Here is an 18,737-nt window from a genome sequence, read left to right as displayed (position 1 = left end):
CCCTGATGCGTGCAGAGGACGCATCAGATTTGGAGTTTGATTTTGAGGCATTAGAAACACTATCATCAGGTCCAATGTCACCCGAGATTACGTCACTGGATAGCCACACCTTTACATCTTTTATATGGCCGTCCAAAGTTTCCTTTCTTTGTTGAAGCCACTGATTTTGCTTTTCAGGTTCAATTTCAGGCAATGGTAAGTTCACCAATAACTCATGTTGTTCTTTGGCTTCATCACAGAGCATTAGTAAGTGAACCACGTTTGAGTGCACTTCATTTGCATTTTCCTTTGTTCTCATAAGCCCCTTTTGACTTTCCATCAACTTGTTAGCTTGTTTCAGTTTCAGGATTATTGTCTTTTGATACTTTTCGATCAGTGCCATCTAGTGACTTAACATCAGACATATTCGTTTTATCTTAACTTCATTGGCATATGTATGCTGACGGCGCGATCTTTCAGACAAACAATATCGTTATAAGAATGTAGCATCCAGTCAAATAACCCCATTATATTAGCTGTTTCTCTGTTCTCTGTCGGCTTGTACAGCATTCAAGCGTGATTAATGCTGCCAATACACTCTACCTGCGCATTGAGATTCAGAGTTTCCAATCTCCATCCAGCGCAGGTGACGACAATGTTTCTTGATTGGGGATAGCGGCCAGGTTTTTGTAAAACAAGAAATCCTTTCCCGTTTGGAGCTCAAGTTCCAATAAAAAGAGCCAGTTCTCACTTAATGTAATGGCACTATTCTAGGTTTTTGCCATTATACACAGGTAGGAGTTTGGTGATCTTACGCAGACAATGTAACAGATTTTCCAGTCCTTGTTTGTAGTTTGTTGCAGTTTATTATGCGTAGTTGTAGGTTGACATACCAGATTCCAAATGTCGTTGGTGGTTTGTGATGTGGTCTGTTCTCTCCTCTGTTTACTGGTCTGGTGAGAACTGTGTGCCTTCACTTTACCTGTGCCCCCACCCTTCCTGTCACCTGTGCCCCCCTAAATACAGAACCTTATGCCTCCAATGACTGTCACCCAGTGTCCAAAATAATATGACATGCCACACAAATGGCTCCTACACTACCAAAGGTAACAATCGTGCTGGCTTGCGGATTGCCAGATGGTCTGCTCGCCCGATGGAGTTTGACTATGACGTTCAATACAGACAAGGATCTTTGAACTATGTCGCTGACTGCCTTTCTGGACTTCCCCTTCCGGAGACTGACACTGCATGTGCAGAGAATGTGGAATCTGTGGCGACTATTTTGACTGACCTGAGTGCTGTTTATGGAAAAGACTTCCAGTCTGCGTGCAGTGCCTGCCCTGTGTTCACAAAGCTCCGTGCACAGATACGGAAATGCTGGCCCTCACAACCTCACTTGACCCTGACTTGCAACCGTTTTACCTGATCTGCCATGAGCTGGCAGTCGTGGATGACTGTCTTGTCAGAGGTACTCATCGGTTGCTTGTGCCTGAGGCATTGCAAAAGAGACTCATTGATATTGCTCATGAAACACACCAAGGTGTTGTTCGCACAAAACAACGCCTCAGAGAACTACTGGTTGCACACAATAGACAGTCAGACAGAGATACTAATCAAGTTTCAAATGTATTTGTCAGGTGCACAGAACAACACAAGGTCAGACTGGGCACTGAAATTCTTGGGACAAGACAACGCAAAGCAACCTAGCATAACATAACATATAAGTACGAAGAACATAGATCACTTATCTTATCTATGATAAGCTCAAATAAAATTAAAAATATAATGATAAACCTCCTAATATACAAAATAGTATACAATATACTAGACCTCAATACACATAATGACCTATACTAACCTTATAGACCTATACTAACCTAAGACAAGACCTAAACTAACCTAAGACAAGACCTACAGGTAGGTCCATAAATATTTGGACATTGACACAATTTTCATCATTTTGGCTCTGTATACCACCACAATGGATTTGAAATGAAACAATTTAAGTTTTAAGTGCAGACTTTCAGCTTTAATTTCAGGGTATTTACATCCAAATCAGGTGAACGGTGTAGGAATTACAATACATTTTATATGTGGCCCCCCCCTTTTTAAGGGACCAAAAGTAATTGGACAATTGGCTGCTCAGCTGTTCCATGGCCAGGTGTATGTTATTCCCTCATGGGAGTTCGTTATTTCATTGACAAGGAGCAGATAAAAGGTCTAGAGTTCATTTCAAGTATGGTATTTGTGTTTGGAATCTGTTGCTGTCAACTCTCAATATGAAGTCCAAAGAGCTGTCACCATCAGTGAAGCAAGCCATCGTTAGGCTGAAAAATCAAAACAAACCTATCAGAGAGATAGCAAAAACATTAGGTGTGGCCAAATCAACTGTTTGGTACATTCTTAAAAAGAAAGAACGCACTGGTGAGCTCAGCAACACCAAAAGACCCGGAAGACCACGGAAAACAACTGTGGTGGATGACAGAAGAATTCTTTCCCTGGTGAAGAAAAACCCCTTCACAACAGTTGGCCAGATCAAGAACACTCTCCAGGAGGTAGGCGTATCTGTGTCAAAGTCAAAAATTAAGAGAAGACTTCACCAGAGTAAATACAGAGGGTTCACCACAATATGTAAACCATTGGTGAGTCTCAAAAACAGGAAGACCAGATTAGAGTTTGCCAAAAAACATCTAAAAGACCCTGTACAGTTCTGGAACAACATCCTATGGACAGATGAGACCAAGATCAACTTGTACCAGAATGATGGGAAGAGAAGAGTATGGAGAAGGGAAGGAACTGCTCATGATCCAAAGCATACCACCTCATCAGTGAAGCATGGTGGAGGTAGTGTTATGGCGTGGGCATGTATGGCTGCCAATGGAACTGGTTCCCTTGTATTTATCGATGATGTGACTGCTGACAAAAGCAGTAGGATGAATTCTGATGTGTTTCTGGCAATATTATCTGCTCAGATTCAGCCAAATGCTTCAGAACTCATAGGACGGCGCTTTCGCATACTGCGAAAGCAACCAAAGAGTTTTTTAAGGCAAAGAAGTGGAATGTTCTGCAATGGCCAAGTCAATCACCTGACCTAAATCCAATTGAGCATGCATTTCACTTGCTAAAGACAAAACTAAAGGGAAAATGCCCCAAGAACAAGCAGGAACTGAAGACAGTTGCAGTAGAGGCCTGGCAGAGCATCACCAGGGACGAAACCCAGCGTCTGGTGATGTCTATGGGTTCCAGACTTCAGGCTGTCATTGACTGCAAAGGATTTGCAACCAAGTATTAAAAGTGACAATTAGATTTATGATTATGTTAGTTTGTCCAATTATTTTTGGACCCTTAAAAAGGGGGGGGCACATATAAAATGTGTTGTAATTCCTACACCGTTCACCTGATTTGCATGTAAATACCCTGAAATTAAAGCTGAAAGTCTGCACTTAAAGCACACCTTGATTGTTTCATTTCAAATCCATTGTGGTGGTATACAGAGCCAAAATGATGAAAATTGTGTCAATGTCCAAATATTTATGGACCTAACTGTATACTAACCTAAGACAAAGTGGGGAGTTAGCGCAATAGTGCAATATTGAGCTGAAAGTGACAGTGTGTAAAGTGACTAGTAAGAAATGTATCAATGTAAAGTGACTAGTGAGAAGTGTATCAATGTCCATATCAATTTCCATTCAGAAGCCTGTCATGTCACCGATTCACACAACCTGTGGCCTTCCCGTTAGGAAGTTGAGGATCCACTTGCAGATGGAGGCGCTTAGTCCCAGGTCCACAAGGTTGGAGACCAGTCTGGAGGGGATGATGGTGTTGAATGCTAAGCTGTAGTCAATGAACATCATCCTAATAAAGAACTGTACAACTTGCAGACAACAATAAGTCGACCATTACATACGATGCTCCACTTCAACCTGTGCCCCTACCAGCTGCGGCCTGGGAGAAGGTTTCAGTGGACATTGAGTGCGATGGTAAGGTAGACAAGAGAAGACAAGTAAAAGACATGTTTCCAAGTTCCTCTGCTTCGGTGTTGAATTATTTATAGTCTATGCACGACACAACAGTACACAATACCCAAACCCAGATATTATAATTGATTTAATTCTTCAATATTAAATGAAACCAGTAACCACTCCCGACTCGTTTCAATGACCAGTCAGTGACCAAACAAGCCTACAGCCCAACACTAGCTAGCTGAAATAGCCACACTGATGTACTTTCATTATTTTCCCCATTGACATAACATACCAGCTAACATACTACATAATGGCAGACGTATGACGTAGCAGTGGCAGTGATTGTTTGCTTTGCAGACGTATGGCGTAGCGGTGGCAGTGATTGTTAGCTTTGCAGACGTAGCGGTGGCATTGATTGTTAGCTTTGCAGACAGGTCACATGTCACACGCGCTAATGCAATGTTTACAAAGGTAACGTCGCCGCTATCAAAGCTCCCACACGTACTACGTTGCTATGTCGCCGCCATCGCCCCCATTGGGAACCAATGATAAAAAGGCTGAGATGACACGGACATTGTGGGCAAAGCTTGTCTACATTGTATGCTGTTCGGGCGTGCGAGGGCACTTGTCACTCCCCATACTTTGATGGCATACGTCACAGTGACCTAGCATCGGCGGCGTCTCAAGTCGGACAAAAAGTCTAACCAGTATTCACTGCTTCAAGTCAGCCAGCTGCAGCCGGCTGTTGGCACCGCCGGCGCTGCATGAATTCGAACACACCTAATGAAAGAATAATTTGCAGCAGCTTGGCTTACTATCTTTGCACATCCCCTTCACTCTGATTGGTCCTCTGGTCTGCAGCGAGTTTCCTACAAATATCTTGACTCGAGAACCGGTTAACAAACAGAACAATGTTAATATTTTGCTGGTGTCCTTTTTATAATCCAATGGAGTTCAGTAGGCTACCACAATTGAACTAATGCGATTAATAAAGGCATTTGCAATGAAATGAAACTAAGCGTAGCAAGGAAAACAGGGAAATTCTGTTTAGTTATAAGCTAATTCGCTTTTACAACCGATTATCAGCTGCTTTCAAAGGGGCTGGCTAGCGAACAGAACGACAATATAAAATGGAAATAGCCTATTTTCAGTAAAGATAAGTGAATTTTGTTATATAAATGAATGTGTTTACTGATGTCAAAACTGCCAGCACATTGCAAATGTACAAGCGCTCTATGGTGAATTAGGCCTACAATTATGAAAATTGGCTCAACTATTGTGTATGTAATGACTTCTGTTATAAACTAAATGTTTAGATGTTTGTGGTGGTAAGGTGCAATTTAACAGAGAACGAATATAGAACATTTTGATCAACATAACACAAGCAATTTATTACGTAGGAAACGGCAGACAAATGAAGGCTACATAATCATTTGCATTAATGTAGGTTAGCACAGTATTGGCAATTTGACGAGAATAGATGTGGATGTTGAACAAGTACTTCAGAGATTACAGTGAATTTCAATTGTGATCTGACAAATATAGGTACCAAAATCATTGAGAAGAACTGTCATCACCAGCTGCATCACGGGCACTGCACTATCCATCTATAATTCCAGAAATATGTGTGTGTGACCGACAGCATCGCGGGCACTGTGCCTTATCTATAATTTCAGGAATCTGTGTGTGTGTGTCACCAATTCTATCACGGGCACTTTACACTAGTGGAAAAAGAAAGAACATAAAAAGTCTAAATTGCAGGTCAAGTAGTTGTAAAACATACTTGCACTGTCAGAAAAATGGGCTAGCTAACAGAAAGACAATATAAAGTGGGTTCTTTATTTCAGTATAGATCAGTGCATTTTGTTACATGAATTAATGTGTTTGCGTGAAGGTGTGATTTTGCATGATGCAAAACTCAACCTGCATATTGCAAATGTGCACAAAGTCCAATTAAACTAACCAACATTATAATCACCACCTGCATCACAGGTATAGGCACTGGACTATCTACAATTCCAGAAATCTCTGTGCGTGTGCCACCAAATCAACTAGGCAATATCATGCACCACTGTGCATCTATCTATAGTTTCAGGAATCTGTGTTTGTGTGTCTTCCCGACATCTTAATCACCAACTGCACTAGTTTATTATTAAGATGCAACTCAGACTAGTTATGGACAGACTAGCTAAAGTGCTACTCAGACTACCTAAAGACAGCCTCAGTTTAGATTAGTTATGTTCATATGAGTACCTGTAGGGCGGAATTTTGTAGGACTGTGTGGTCCCACTGTTTTAACCTGTATGTGTGTTCTCAACAGCTTTGGGAAGCAGCTTGGAGGCAGAAGAGGCTGTGAATGCATCACTTTAGAGCCATCAGAAATGATTGTGGTGAGTAGTAAAGACTTCTCGCCCTCTCTCTTTCTCTACCACCCCCCCCCCCCACCCCCCTCTAGATCGGGGGTACTCAATAGGTGGACTCCGGTCCGGATCCGGACCCAGACGCAATACAATTTGGACCAAAGCCAAAATCAACATTCTAATTTAGTCATGATCCAAGCGAGTTTTCATTGGCGCGTGATTTTGCGCTATAGCCTATATTTTTTCCTACTAGATGTGGTTTCCCTCTTCCGTGTCCAATCCAAAGGTCCAATCAGGAGCTGTAATAACTGTAATCACCATGACAACTCACTCACTCAACGTTGGACGCAACCTCTGTGGGTCACGCAGGTTGTGTGTGTCATTCGCAACAACGCAGGCTAATCGATTTGCTAACGGTACCTGTTTCTTCCTTAGCTAAAATCATGGCATGACAAAACCCGAAAAACTTCAGACAGGGGGCTGACAAGTATGCATTTGTGCTGCGGTGGGGAGCACAAAACCAATGTGATTAATCTGCAATGAGACGGTTTCCCTTGTCAAAAGTGGTAACTATGACACAAAGCATAGACACTTTGAACAAAATTACCCCCAGAACTCTGAGGTAAGGGCCAGAAAAATAAACCATCACTGTTCCGGACTCTGGACTGAATGGAAATTTGGTGAGTGGACCTTTTGGGTTTCTAATTGAGTACCCCTGCTCTAGATGTTAGAAAACTGAATTGTGTCCATACGACGTCACCTACATAACATGATCATATTATAGAATAACACGATAATCTGAAGATAGATAGACTTTCTACACCAATTATATCTCTTGGTCCAATGATGTCATAGCATCCGTAAACCCCTCAATGTGTGTGTGTTGTATCATTGTAAAGTAAGTGTTATTATGCCACTTGTACGTGTCATAGAGAGAGACAGGTAAAGAGGGAGATTGAGAGAGATAGCAGGGGGTGAGAGAGAGAGAGAGAGAGAGAGAGAGAGAGAGAGAGAGACAGACAGAGACAGACAGACAGACAGACAGAGAGAGAGAGAGAGAGAGAGAGAGAGAGAGAGAGAGAGAGAGAGAGAGAGAGAGAGAGAGAGAGAGAGAGAGAGAGAGAGAGAGAGAGAGAGAGAGAGAGAGAGAGAGAGAGAGAGAGAGAGAGAGAGAGAGAGAGAGAGAGAGAGAGAGAGAGAGAGAGAGAGAGAGAGAGAGAGAGAGAGAGAGAGAGAGAGAGAGAGAGAGAGAGAGAGAGAGAGAGAGAGAGAGAGAGAGAGAGAGAGAGAGAGAGAGAGAGAGAGAGAGAGGGCAGGAAATGGTGTTCTCTATTAGGTTAGGAGTGCCTGTGGCTTGGCTGGGTACTCTCCTGGTTATCATCCCAGGGGAGATGGGGGGGATGAAGGAGGAGCAGGAATATGATGAAAAGAAGGAAGATGAGGAAGTCAGGGAAATGAAAGTAGGCACTGTGAATAGATTGAGGGGCTGATTTTCAGAGACGGTAAGGGGGAGGAGAGAGGGCCGTGAAGGGAAGGGGCAAAGAGATGGGAGAGGGAGAAGGAGGGAGGTAAAGAGGGCAGAGGAGGAGGGCTTGGAGGGCAGTGAAGGGAAGAGGTGGAAAAAAGGAGGTGGGGAGGGCAGAGGGAGGGAGGTGGGGTGGGAGGGAGGGAGGGAGAGGGAGGGAGGGAGAGGGAGGGAGGGGAAATTACATAAACTTATTCATATGCCACTATTTTCTCCCCTTATCTCCTCCTTACTGAAATCTGGTCAACAAGCAAGCAAGCCAGCAGTAATCTAGTTAACCAGTCTGCAAGCCAGTCAACTAATCAGCCAACCGGTTGGTGTTTTTCTGAACCTTTGTGAGTGTAGCTAGCCAGTGTTCAATAGGCCCAGTGTTCAAGTTCCAGGAAGTCAGTGTTCACACATGATGTCTCAGCTGCTGAGGATCCACTGGTTGGGACTGGATGATCCACCAAGAGTATAGGGAGAGAGACAAGCACACACAGTAGGTTTAGGGGTTAAACAACAAACACAAATCTTATTTTCTGTAACAGCCTGAATCGGAAAATGTTTCTTACCTAGAAAGGATGCGACACCTAAAGAATCATGTTTTTCCTCTTTCTGAAGTTAATTTGTCTCTCTTACATTTTACGAGTTGACACTTATGCTTAGCAGTTTAGATATTATGTTGTCTGTGTTACGCTAAAGTTAGGTAACAAGGAAACAAAACATTGCTCTGGAGTCAACAGAGGACTAGAGGGGGGCGCAGGCATAAATGCTATGGCCGGAATATGCAGTGTGAGACTGGAGAGGATATTTGTGTATTTACGGTTTCCTGCAGGAAGTGGGGCCTCTTTGTGTGAGCCCTGAGGTACTGCTCTAAGAGCCACATGACTTGGGCTCTGCACAGTATTCTGAGAGGATGCGCGCTCTAGAACCCTGGCTCTGACGCACACACAACCTCGCCGTCTGTTGTTCTGTCTGTCCGTGCCGTCCATCACCAGGTGTTCACTGGTGTGTTCTGGATGCCGTGACGATGAGCACCCAGCGTTGGCACAGGCTCTCCATGCTTTGGAAGTATTGGATGTTCAACCAGGACACCTCGGACACAGCCAATCCGAACGCAGAAGAGCCTGGTCAGAACGTGGAACCACAGAATCAGAATGTAGAATTTAGCGATCGGAACCCAGACTCTCGAAGCCCAAGTTCTAGTGAGAGTTCGGTGAGATGGAGTGTGTGTTCTGAGGCGTGTGGCGATGGTGTGTTCCAGGTGGAAAACGGTGGAGAGGGGGATGACGGCGCCCTGCAGAGAGAAACGTCCAAGAGACGGTCCCGGCGCCACTTCCGCAAGGTCAACTCCCGGGGAGAACGGGAGCTCATCACGGATGGCCAGGACCTGGGCTGCCATACGGTAAGAACATCTGGCTAACAGGCAGTCACATGTTAGCAACATGCTAACTCCAAGGTGCTAAGTTAGCTGTGTAGCGTGGTGTGTCTGGGTACTGAGAGAACTTGAAGAAAAAACAACTCCTGAACTGGAGGCAAAATGTATGACAGTCAGGACTTTCTCTCCCTATCTTTTTCTCTGTATCTCTCACCCTCACTCTGCTTTGTTCTCAATGGTGTGCATGGAGTCACTTCAGATCAAATTATACCACTAATTCACCACAGTTTAATAATATATGCTAATTAAACAGTCATCTTGACCTCTGAGGGAGCTCTGTCAAAAGCTCTTTAGTCAGACTTGATCAATAGTAGAGTGTGAGTGAGTGAGTGAGTGAGTGAGTGAGTGAGTGTGTGTTTGTGCATGTATGTGTGTTAGAGGGGGAATTTCCCCTGTGTTGATAGAATCCCTCAAGCATCAGGGTGCCACAGTTACCAGTTCTCAGTTATCACTCTGGCCCATGTTGGTACACACACACACACACACCCTGGTGTATGGCATGGTAGACTGGACTCTGATCCTGTGGAAGGTCGATAGTTTCCCTGGTCTCCTAGCTACGTGATTCCTGCTGTCCAAACCACACACCCTCACTACTGTCACTGTCAACACTGATGACCCTCCCCCCATGACCCTCCTCTCTCTGTCTCTCTCTCTTACTCTTTCTCTCTCTATATTTGTCTCTCACTTTCTCTCTCTTACTCTTAGACTTTCTATCCTTCATCTTGGTGTGTGTGTTAAGTCACTGAGATGCAGGCACATGCTTTTGTTTGAGATGAGATTAGGTGAGCGCAAGTCATCTGAACTCCTGTGATGACTGACCTGGCTGACAGTTTGGCTGTCTGGCTGTCTGTTTAACTGGGTGACTTAATCAATGGATGACTCAATGACTGTCTGTTTGTCAGCCCTGGCTGACTGCTTGACTGGCTGACTGCTTGGTTGGTTGATTAGATGGCTATTTCACTGGTTTATAGCTGGCTGGCGTTTGACTAGCTGGTGGACTTCCTGGCTGTTGACCAGCTGACTGGTAGGTTGGATGTCTGTCTGTCTGTGGAGACAGCAGGTACACATGTAAGTGACTGCTGAAACCAAAACTGCTGTCTGATGTTTTTCCTCAGAGAGACAACAGAGTAATGTATCGAGAGGGAGGGAGAGAGAGTCTACACAGAAGGGGAGAGAGATGATGAAGGCTAAATGATGACCTAGTCTGTTGTAACGGACTCTTATTGATCCAGCAACATAATATGCTCTTCTGGGAGGAGGATGATGATGGTGGTGACAATGATTATGAAGATGACGACAACGATTATGAAGATGATGGCAATGATGATTCCAAAGCCTCAGAAAGCCACACACACTCTCTTTTTTCCTCTTTATCTGCGTTTCTCTCTGTCTCTCTCATCCCTCCCTTGCCTTGTAGAGATATTACAGAGCTCTGCTGGCTGGTCTATTGCATGGCTCGTTAATTTTACATGAGCCTCAGTGCTGAGCAGTGGCCAGTGGAGATATCTTAATGGACGATTAAAGCCATCTCATCACTCTTGCTTGTTGTCTCAACATCCATTCTAAACTATATTTACATTACACTCACTCTCACCCTTATCCATCTCCCCCCACTATCTCACCCTCATCCTTTCACCCGCATCTATCTAACGTCATCCTTTCATTTTTATCCATCTATCTTCTTAAATGTTTTTGTCAAGCAGGGTTGTTTTTCAGCTGTTAAGCAATGATACACATGCAACAAGGATATAAACTAGTGCAAGCTTGATGAAAGTGTCTGCTCTGTTGCACATGCAACAATGAAACCAGGCTGCTAGTCAACGGCATGCGGTATCCAACTTCCTGCTTGCGGTCGCCATCTTCCTGTCAGTCTGCAAAACGTCTGCTGCATGTCTGTTCCGTTTTGCATCTTCTGTGCAAGAGAATGTGGCAGGGCCTGCAGACCATCACAAACTACAAATTGAGGCCAGCATCAAACGGCCTGAGCCAACAAATCTCCAATTATTCTAATCTGAGGTGCGCTGGACATTATGTAAATTAAACGCTCACAAGGCTTCTGGTCCAGACAGAATAACCCTAGAGCAGGGATCACCAACCTTTTTGAAATTGAGAGCTACTTCATGGGTACTGAGTCAAACGAAGGGCTACCAGTTTGATACACTGAGATTCTGAAATAAAAAATTTGCTCAGTTTACCTTTAGTTATATATTATTATTAATGATTAATGATACACATCCATGTGAAGAAGACACTGATCACGTTAATGATTTCTCACAATAATTATCAACAATGACTTAACAAGGTGGGAAACAGATAATATCAATATTCAACACTTTATTTCTATTAATCTCAGCAATTGTTTAAATTTTCAGATGATCACTTCTACAACATTTCATAGAAAAATGTCCCATTTTCACTAGCCACTGACAAACCCTTTTAACAAATCATGAACTATATTGCTTTTTCTCCCCGTAGCGCGCTACCTGATGGGTAGTTAGCATGGTAGCTTTTGTGACACGTAGTGAAGGTTCTCTCCACATTGTGCCGCTTTGCCGTCGCCACATTCGCCCCGCAAATGAGACACACGTAGCTTTCTTTCACAGAAGTAAAAAAGAACTATTCCTGTGAAAATTAAGTTTTCTGCCATGTTTTTGGGGTAAGAAACCCCGAACGCTGAAGTTTTGTCATGCGCACAATACTGGTTTTTACTTTTATCAATAAAAGCATTTTTTTTATGAATTTTTAAGATATTGTCATTTTCAAATCTATATAAATGCAAGTGTGATTAAAAAAGAATAGCAACAGAATACATTTTTATTTTAGACGCAGCTCACTGGTGAGTTGTGCTATTTTTTTAACAGGCCTGCGGGCGACTCATGTGGTCCTTGGGGGCGACCTGGTGCCCGCGGGCACCGTGTTGGTGACCCCTGCCCTAGAGTCATCAAAAGCTGCTCTACACATCTGGCTCCTGTCTTCACAGACAAGTGCTTCAAGATGACTACGATAGTGCCAGTAGCCAGGAAAACCAGGGTGGCCAGTCTAAGTGACTACCATCTTGTGGCACTCACTCCAGTTGTCATGAAGTGTCTGGAGAAGTTAGTTATGGCACACAACAACACAGTCATACATACTCACACCAGCTTTCCTACAGAGCAAACATGTCAGTGGACGACTACATTTTTCTGTAGTATCTGGACAAAAGGGACACCTATGCCAGGATGCTATTCATAGACTTCAGCTCTGCCTTCCAGGGCTCCATACAAACCTTTTCTACTAGGAGCACTGTAGCCCCTAACTGAAGATTCGAGGGGCACAGGCAGAACATTTATGGGCGCTATTTGTGTGCCAAAAGGGAGACATTTGCCGACCTCCCAACTCCTTACAGGAGCATTTGTACAAGTTCAAATAACTGTTGTGGCGCAACATTTATTAATTTCTCTACAAAATGTTCGCTAATTGCACAGTAGTATGTGCTTGCTGTGAGCTGATACAGTAACCGGTCCACCGTTCTATCCAACGTTACACAACCAATTAAACTTCATCGTTATATTCTTAACTTTAATGCAGTATTTAGATTGGTTAATATTAGCCGTCAATCACTCCCTTTGTGAGACACCCAAGCGACACACACGTGTGTAGATGACATTACCCACACATTTGAGTAATCACTCATGGACCCTCCCTCCTCACACACGTTAGCCAACTCTGGCAGACTTGCTCCCTCCTTGTTTTTCAACATCAAAAAAAGAAAATAAAAAGTCTAATTTGCAGGTCCCACATGTGCAAGTAGTTGTAAAAAGTACTTTCATGGTCTCCAAAAATGTTCACAAAATGTGACCATTTGGTTGCAGTCTAGAGCCCTGGCCTTCAACATCACTCTTCCCACCAAACTGGTCTCAAAGATGGGAGAACAGGGTCTGGGCAGCTCCATATCCAAATGAATCCTGGATTTCCTTACAGATGGACCATTACATTTACATTTAGCTGACGCTCTTATCCAGAGCGACTTACAATAAGTACAGGGCCATTCCCCCGAGGCAAGTAGGGTGAAGTGCTTTGCCCAAGGACACAGCGTCATTTTGCACGGCCGGGAATCGAACCAGCAACTTTCTGATTACTAGCCCAATTCCCTAACCGCTCAGCCACCTGACCATACATGGTGAGGATACGATAACTACGATAACTGCCTTGGATTCGCTGTACACCTATGACAAACAGAGCAGCAACCGCATCATCAAGTTTGAGGGTCCATCCAGGGTGAGTAGGCAGAGAGAATAACCTGCTTCACATTCCTGGGGATGCAAATCTTTGATTACCTCAGCTGGACCAACTACACCGAAGCCATTCTGAACAAGGCACAACAGCACCTACACTTTCTGAGGTGCCTGTGGAGATGGGGCCTGAGCACACACACTCTTGTGAACTTTTACTTCAGCATCATCAAAAGTGCCCTGACAAGCGGCATCACAGTGTGGTATGGCAATACCACTGCCCAGGACAGGAAGGCTTTATGGAGGACTGTGAAAGCAGTGCAGAAGGTGTAGGGCTACCAGCCATCAGCAACCTCTACAGCACATACACTGCAGCAGAGCCCTCTCCATCACCACACACACACACCTTCCCACCCTAGGTGTTATGTGTTGCACCCCTGCCGTTGAAAGAGTCCATATGGCATTCATGACAAGAACTAACAGGTTCCATGTCAGCTTTTTCCCCAGGCGGAGCACATACATTGTGTGTCCATCGGCCACCCCTGTCAGGACTATACCAGCCACCATCTCACCTGGCTCATCCTCCCCTTGAACATTTTCCCACTTACCAGAATAAACCCCACCCCTCATCCCTGTCACTTCCCTGAACTACATTCCCCCCACTGGATGACAGCCCCCCCACCTATACCCTCCCTTGCTCCAGACCCGTTGCACTGCGTTCAAACTCCATCTCACCCAACCAGCACAAGTCACTTTACTTGCATGTACCTATTGTTAGGTTCTTTGTTGTTATTCTTAGCTTAGATCATTCTCTGTTTTTAGGTAAATGATTCAGTATTATTTAAAAAATCGAAATATTTTACATTACATTGTCGTGTATTATATTTTAAATTGTTGATGAGAATACTAGTTGATAAAGGTTAGGACTTATTCATTCTAGATTATTTATTATAATTTTTTTGGTTGGTTGGTTGGTTTTGATAGGCCGCTAGGGATTGTCAGGAGGAGCAAGACCAACGAAATCCAATGTACCTGCACTCGTAACCAATGGCACTAAACTTAAACTCCTCTCCCTCTCCCCCCCCCACTTTCCGTGCCCCTTAGCCACCGTTGCTGACCTTTTCTGAGTACTTTCCTCTGCCTTTAAACTATTTTAGAGAGAGAGAACGGAGGAAGAGATAGAGAACAGAGGAGGTGCACTTACTGAAGATAATGGAGGGTGAGGGGGGGTTGGGGTTGGGCGGGAGAGAATGGTCAATAGAGGTGAAGGTTGGTGGGAGGGACTCAAAACTGGGGGATTAACCTCTTAATTACACTCCCCCATCCCCAGAGTATAAAGTGTAGTATACCTCAGAGTCCATAGTTATGGTTTAAAAATCCCCCAAATCAATTGCTACCGTTTTTGCCGTATCACGACTGATTGCAAAGTCCTTTGGCACATCGACTCACATTGTGAATTTCACGCCACTGTCAGAATATTGTACACATCTGTTGGGTAGCTCTCAAGTTAGACATCCCTTAAAATATTGTGGTGGTCCTTTGAATTTCCTTAATTTTAGGCTTTTTTTTTACAAACCATAACTAAAACTGTTGTGTTTGTTTTTTGTATAGTGAACTGTATGGTAGTGTATAGTTTACTATAGGATTGTATAATATTGTTTACTATAGTATTGAGTATTACTGTATTGTGTAATGTAGTATTGTGTAGTGTAGTGTACAGTCATAAACTCTGCTATTGCATATGCTCCAGCAATTTTTAGTTGTTTCCTCATTTGTGCCCAAATGACTACCATTGTGAATTTTGCTCCTTTCTCCTCCCCTCCTTGCTTCTTCCTTCCCCCTCCCTCTTTCCCTCCATGTTCCTCCCCTCCTCCGTCCTCCTGCTCCTTCCTTCCTGTGTCCCACCCTATGTACTCTTTTCCCCTTGACCTTACTTATCCCTCAACTCTCTCTCACATACTCTGGAGGAAAGAGTGGATGGGGGGAAGGGCAAGGTTTTTCCTGCATAGAGAAAATGTTGGCGCGCGCCAAAGCCGTTTTCCCGAGCGCCAATGACAAATCCCGAGCGCCAAAGGCAAAAAAAGTCTGCGATGAAGAAAATAAAAAAAGCTGTGTTCATCACGCGTGCAATGCATGTCAGCGAATATGTTCTCAATAGTATGTTTCAAGTAGGCTACAGCCAAACCTTCGTTCTGTTTTGATCAATAGTAATCGAGTTGATAAGCGTGTCTTCTTGTCTGATCAATACGCAACTGTGAGTTGCGCAAATGGACAGAGTGGCCACTAAACTGTCGTTCTGCTGCGAGGGCCAGCCCGACGTGCACGAATACACCTGTACAAATGCAAATGAAATTTCCACTCAAAATTCTGACAAAAGTTTGAATTACGATTTTCAACGCAGCCTACATTGGTATTCTTAACCTGGAATGATAATATACAGTGCAATGTTTCCTCTATGGCAAAATTTCTGAAATCAGACAAAATTTTAGGCCGTCTATCAGCAGTAATTGTTAGAGTGCAGGTCGGAGCTCTAAACTGTTAGTGCAACCCTAGAATTGCACGGACATGCGCTTCACACCGCAGTTGAGATTGCGTGTGTGCGTCCTTGAGAACTGTAAGTCGTATAACTGATGTTGTCGGTTCATTTAAGCCTGTTATTGTATAAGTCTATAGTTCTTGCAAATTTAAATCAAGTTAACTGGCGATTTTCGTTGTTTGTATTCTTCCCCTGCTTGCTAAATTGCACATGTCTGTTGATTCGATAGCGATTGCTGCCCTTGCTCAGGTTTGTAATTTAGGTGCATTATTATTCTGAAGTAGTTTTAATTAATAAAAAGTGGGTTTATTGTTATTATTTGCTACAGAATGCTTAGCCTATCAAGATCAAATGAAGCAGGCAGTGTACATGCTTCAGAGTGGCCTGCACCTTAATAGATAGACTATAGGCTACTGACCATTTACAATAAGTTGTTACGTCAATTATTAATTGGCAGCATTTATGGCATTTAGAACATACTTTATGAGTGTAAGGTGTCCTTAAGTAGCCTAACTTTATTGCTTTAGGGGAAATAGAACGAAAATATGCAATTGATGCAAATGCAAAACACCTGGGAATAAATACATTGATTAGAAAAAACAAGAAAAAAAAGAATATATATATACATATATGTTTTTTTGGAGCACCGAAGACCCATTTTGACCCAGGAAAAACCCTGAAGGGGCGTTGTTAGACATAAAGCTCTACTGGGGTACAGGCCCCTATTTATATCCATTTTTTTCTTCCAAGCTTGCTGCGCACAATGCACTACTCGGCAATAGAAACTCCCTTTGCTTAACCCACTATACAACAGTTCAGGGATGCAAGTTTGGCAGGGACATCAATAGTTAATGCGAGAATGCATTTTTTTGAGCTTCATGTAATATTGTTTTTATGTTATAGTCAAAATAAGATGATCGGTAGGCCTATCATTTCGAAACTTTCTTTAGTTTTGTAATGTTTTCTTAGCCTACCTCAATTCAGGACTTCTGTGTGCGTGCTGCAGGGGCTATTTGGAAAGCTCAGAAGAGTGCGCTGACATGGAATTCTGTGTGCATCGGTTTGTTTTTGGTTAAACTGCTTCGATTTTACAAGTGTTGATTGGGATACTGCGTTAATTTTTTTCGGGATTATCAATCTAAATGAATGCACTGACTAATAAAGTAAATTGTTAAAACTCAAACTTTACATTGTACTGGGGCACAGCAGATTTATACTGTGGCACGTGCCCCAGTAAAGAGGGTCTAACAACGCCCCTGACGAGGGGATGGGGTGACGGGGGTCTCTTCTACTGAGCTTGGCGCCTGAAAGGTTTTAATTACCCTACAACCAATTAGGTGTGAGTGGAGTGCCTCTCCCATGCACACACATGTAGGGGTGTGCTCTCTACACACAGGCAGTAATGTGTGGATGTGTGTTATTGTTGGGAGAGCATTGAGGCGTGACTCCCCATTATAGTGATTCCGTCTCTCCACTGTTACACTGCTGGGACAATGAGCCTCAAAGGAGAAACACACACGGTTGCACTGTGTGTGTGTACAACCAGGTCATGATTCTCCCTGGTTGTATCTCTCTCCCAGGTCTCATGTGGCTATGTATAACTGGGATGTGAGTCTCATAGACACCTTCCAGTGGGTCACATACATGCACTCTCTTTTTCTCTTTCTGTCCTTTCTCTCTTTGTCACAGGATGTGCATCCTGTTTGACGTCCAGTACGTGTTGTTGTGGCTGTCGCTATGTTGCCGGGGGTGTATTATTATTTGCAAAAAAGGAACAGTCCATGTTAAGGAAACTTTATTGTTCATGCTTGCAAACATGTGAAGGGGGTTTAATATTTGCCAAACAACAAAAACGAATTCCCCTATGGTTTAACCCTCGTGCTGCCTTCGGGTCACATGACCCAAAGGTTCATAACGAACCATCATTGTGTTTACCCAGTTTTACCCAATACAAAAACTAATAAAAATAATTTTCTTTTAACCTTTGCAATGTGGGGGGTCTGAGACAGCCCAACGGTTAAAAGAAAATGCTTCACTTTGTTTTTGTATGAGGTAAATTTGTCGCAATACGACGGTGGGTCACACGGCTGATGGGTCAGAATGACCCGAAGATAACACAAGGGTTAAAGGAAGAGGGGAAACTGAGCAGTGTATCAACATTAACCAAATTAAGTCAATACCAATGGAAATTGCAGTTATTTGACTCTATGGGTTAAATCAGTGCAAGAATGGTCAGAGTAAGTAAAATGGGTTAAAATGAAATATACATTTAATAACATTGCAAATGAATGAAATCAAGTACAAGCAAACATGTTACAAAATTAAGGTTAACTCTTACCTACTCTACCATGACTATTGTAAACCAGAGATAGAAAGCAAGAGGGGAGGAAGGAGGAGTAGGACAAGCCAAAGCTGAGGAGGTCTCAGGAGATGAAGAATCCCCAGAACAATGCTTCACAATTCCCTTTATACACAAGAACAACCAATCAGACCACATCTTGACCCTTATCAACATATGACTAGCAATGCGACAGTAAGTTACACAATGAGGTGTGAGACCCATCAGGCAGAGACTCCGTCCAGCAAATCCATATTTTAGCATATGAGAGGTGGGGGCAGGGTGACACCCAGCCTTACACATGCATACACACACACACACACACACACACATCCTTCAGCATCTAAATCAGTCCATAAAACGTAAGTCCATCCATGGAGAGGTGCTTTGGTGGGGGGTGGGG

The 18,737-nt window shown here is 43.4% G+C and overlaps 1 protein-coding gene across 3 annotated transcripts in view; it reads left to right on the top strand.

Moving 5' to 3' along the window:
• rapgef6 (Rap guanine nucleotide exchange factor (GEF) 6) overlaps window positions 1-18,737 on the top strand; it is a 114,566-nt gene that overhangs the window by 36,732 nt on the left and 59,097 nt on the right. For all 3 annotated transcript variants that reach the window (XM_062453164.1, XM_062453165.1, XM_062453163.1), the window contains exons 5-6: window positions 6,265-6,334; window positions 9,076-9,216. In XM_062453164.1, the coding sequence (XP_062309148.1) occupies window positions 6,265-6,334; window positions 9,076-9,216 (211 nt within the window). The remainder of the gene's footprint in view (window positions 1-6,264; window positions 6,335-9,075; window positions 9,217-18,737) is intronic.

The sequence above is a fragment of the Osmerus eperlanus genome, chromosome 27, assembly GCF_963692335.1.
Source record: "Osmerus eperlanus chromosome 27, fOsmEpe2.1, whole genome shotgun sequence".
NCBI lineage: Eukaryota > Metazoa > Chordata > Actinopteri > Osmeriformes > Osmeridae > Osmerus > Osmerus eperlanus.
Note: the sequence above shows the minus strand (reverse complement) of the source record. Positions and strands in the feature narration are given on the sequence as shown.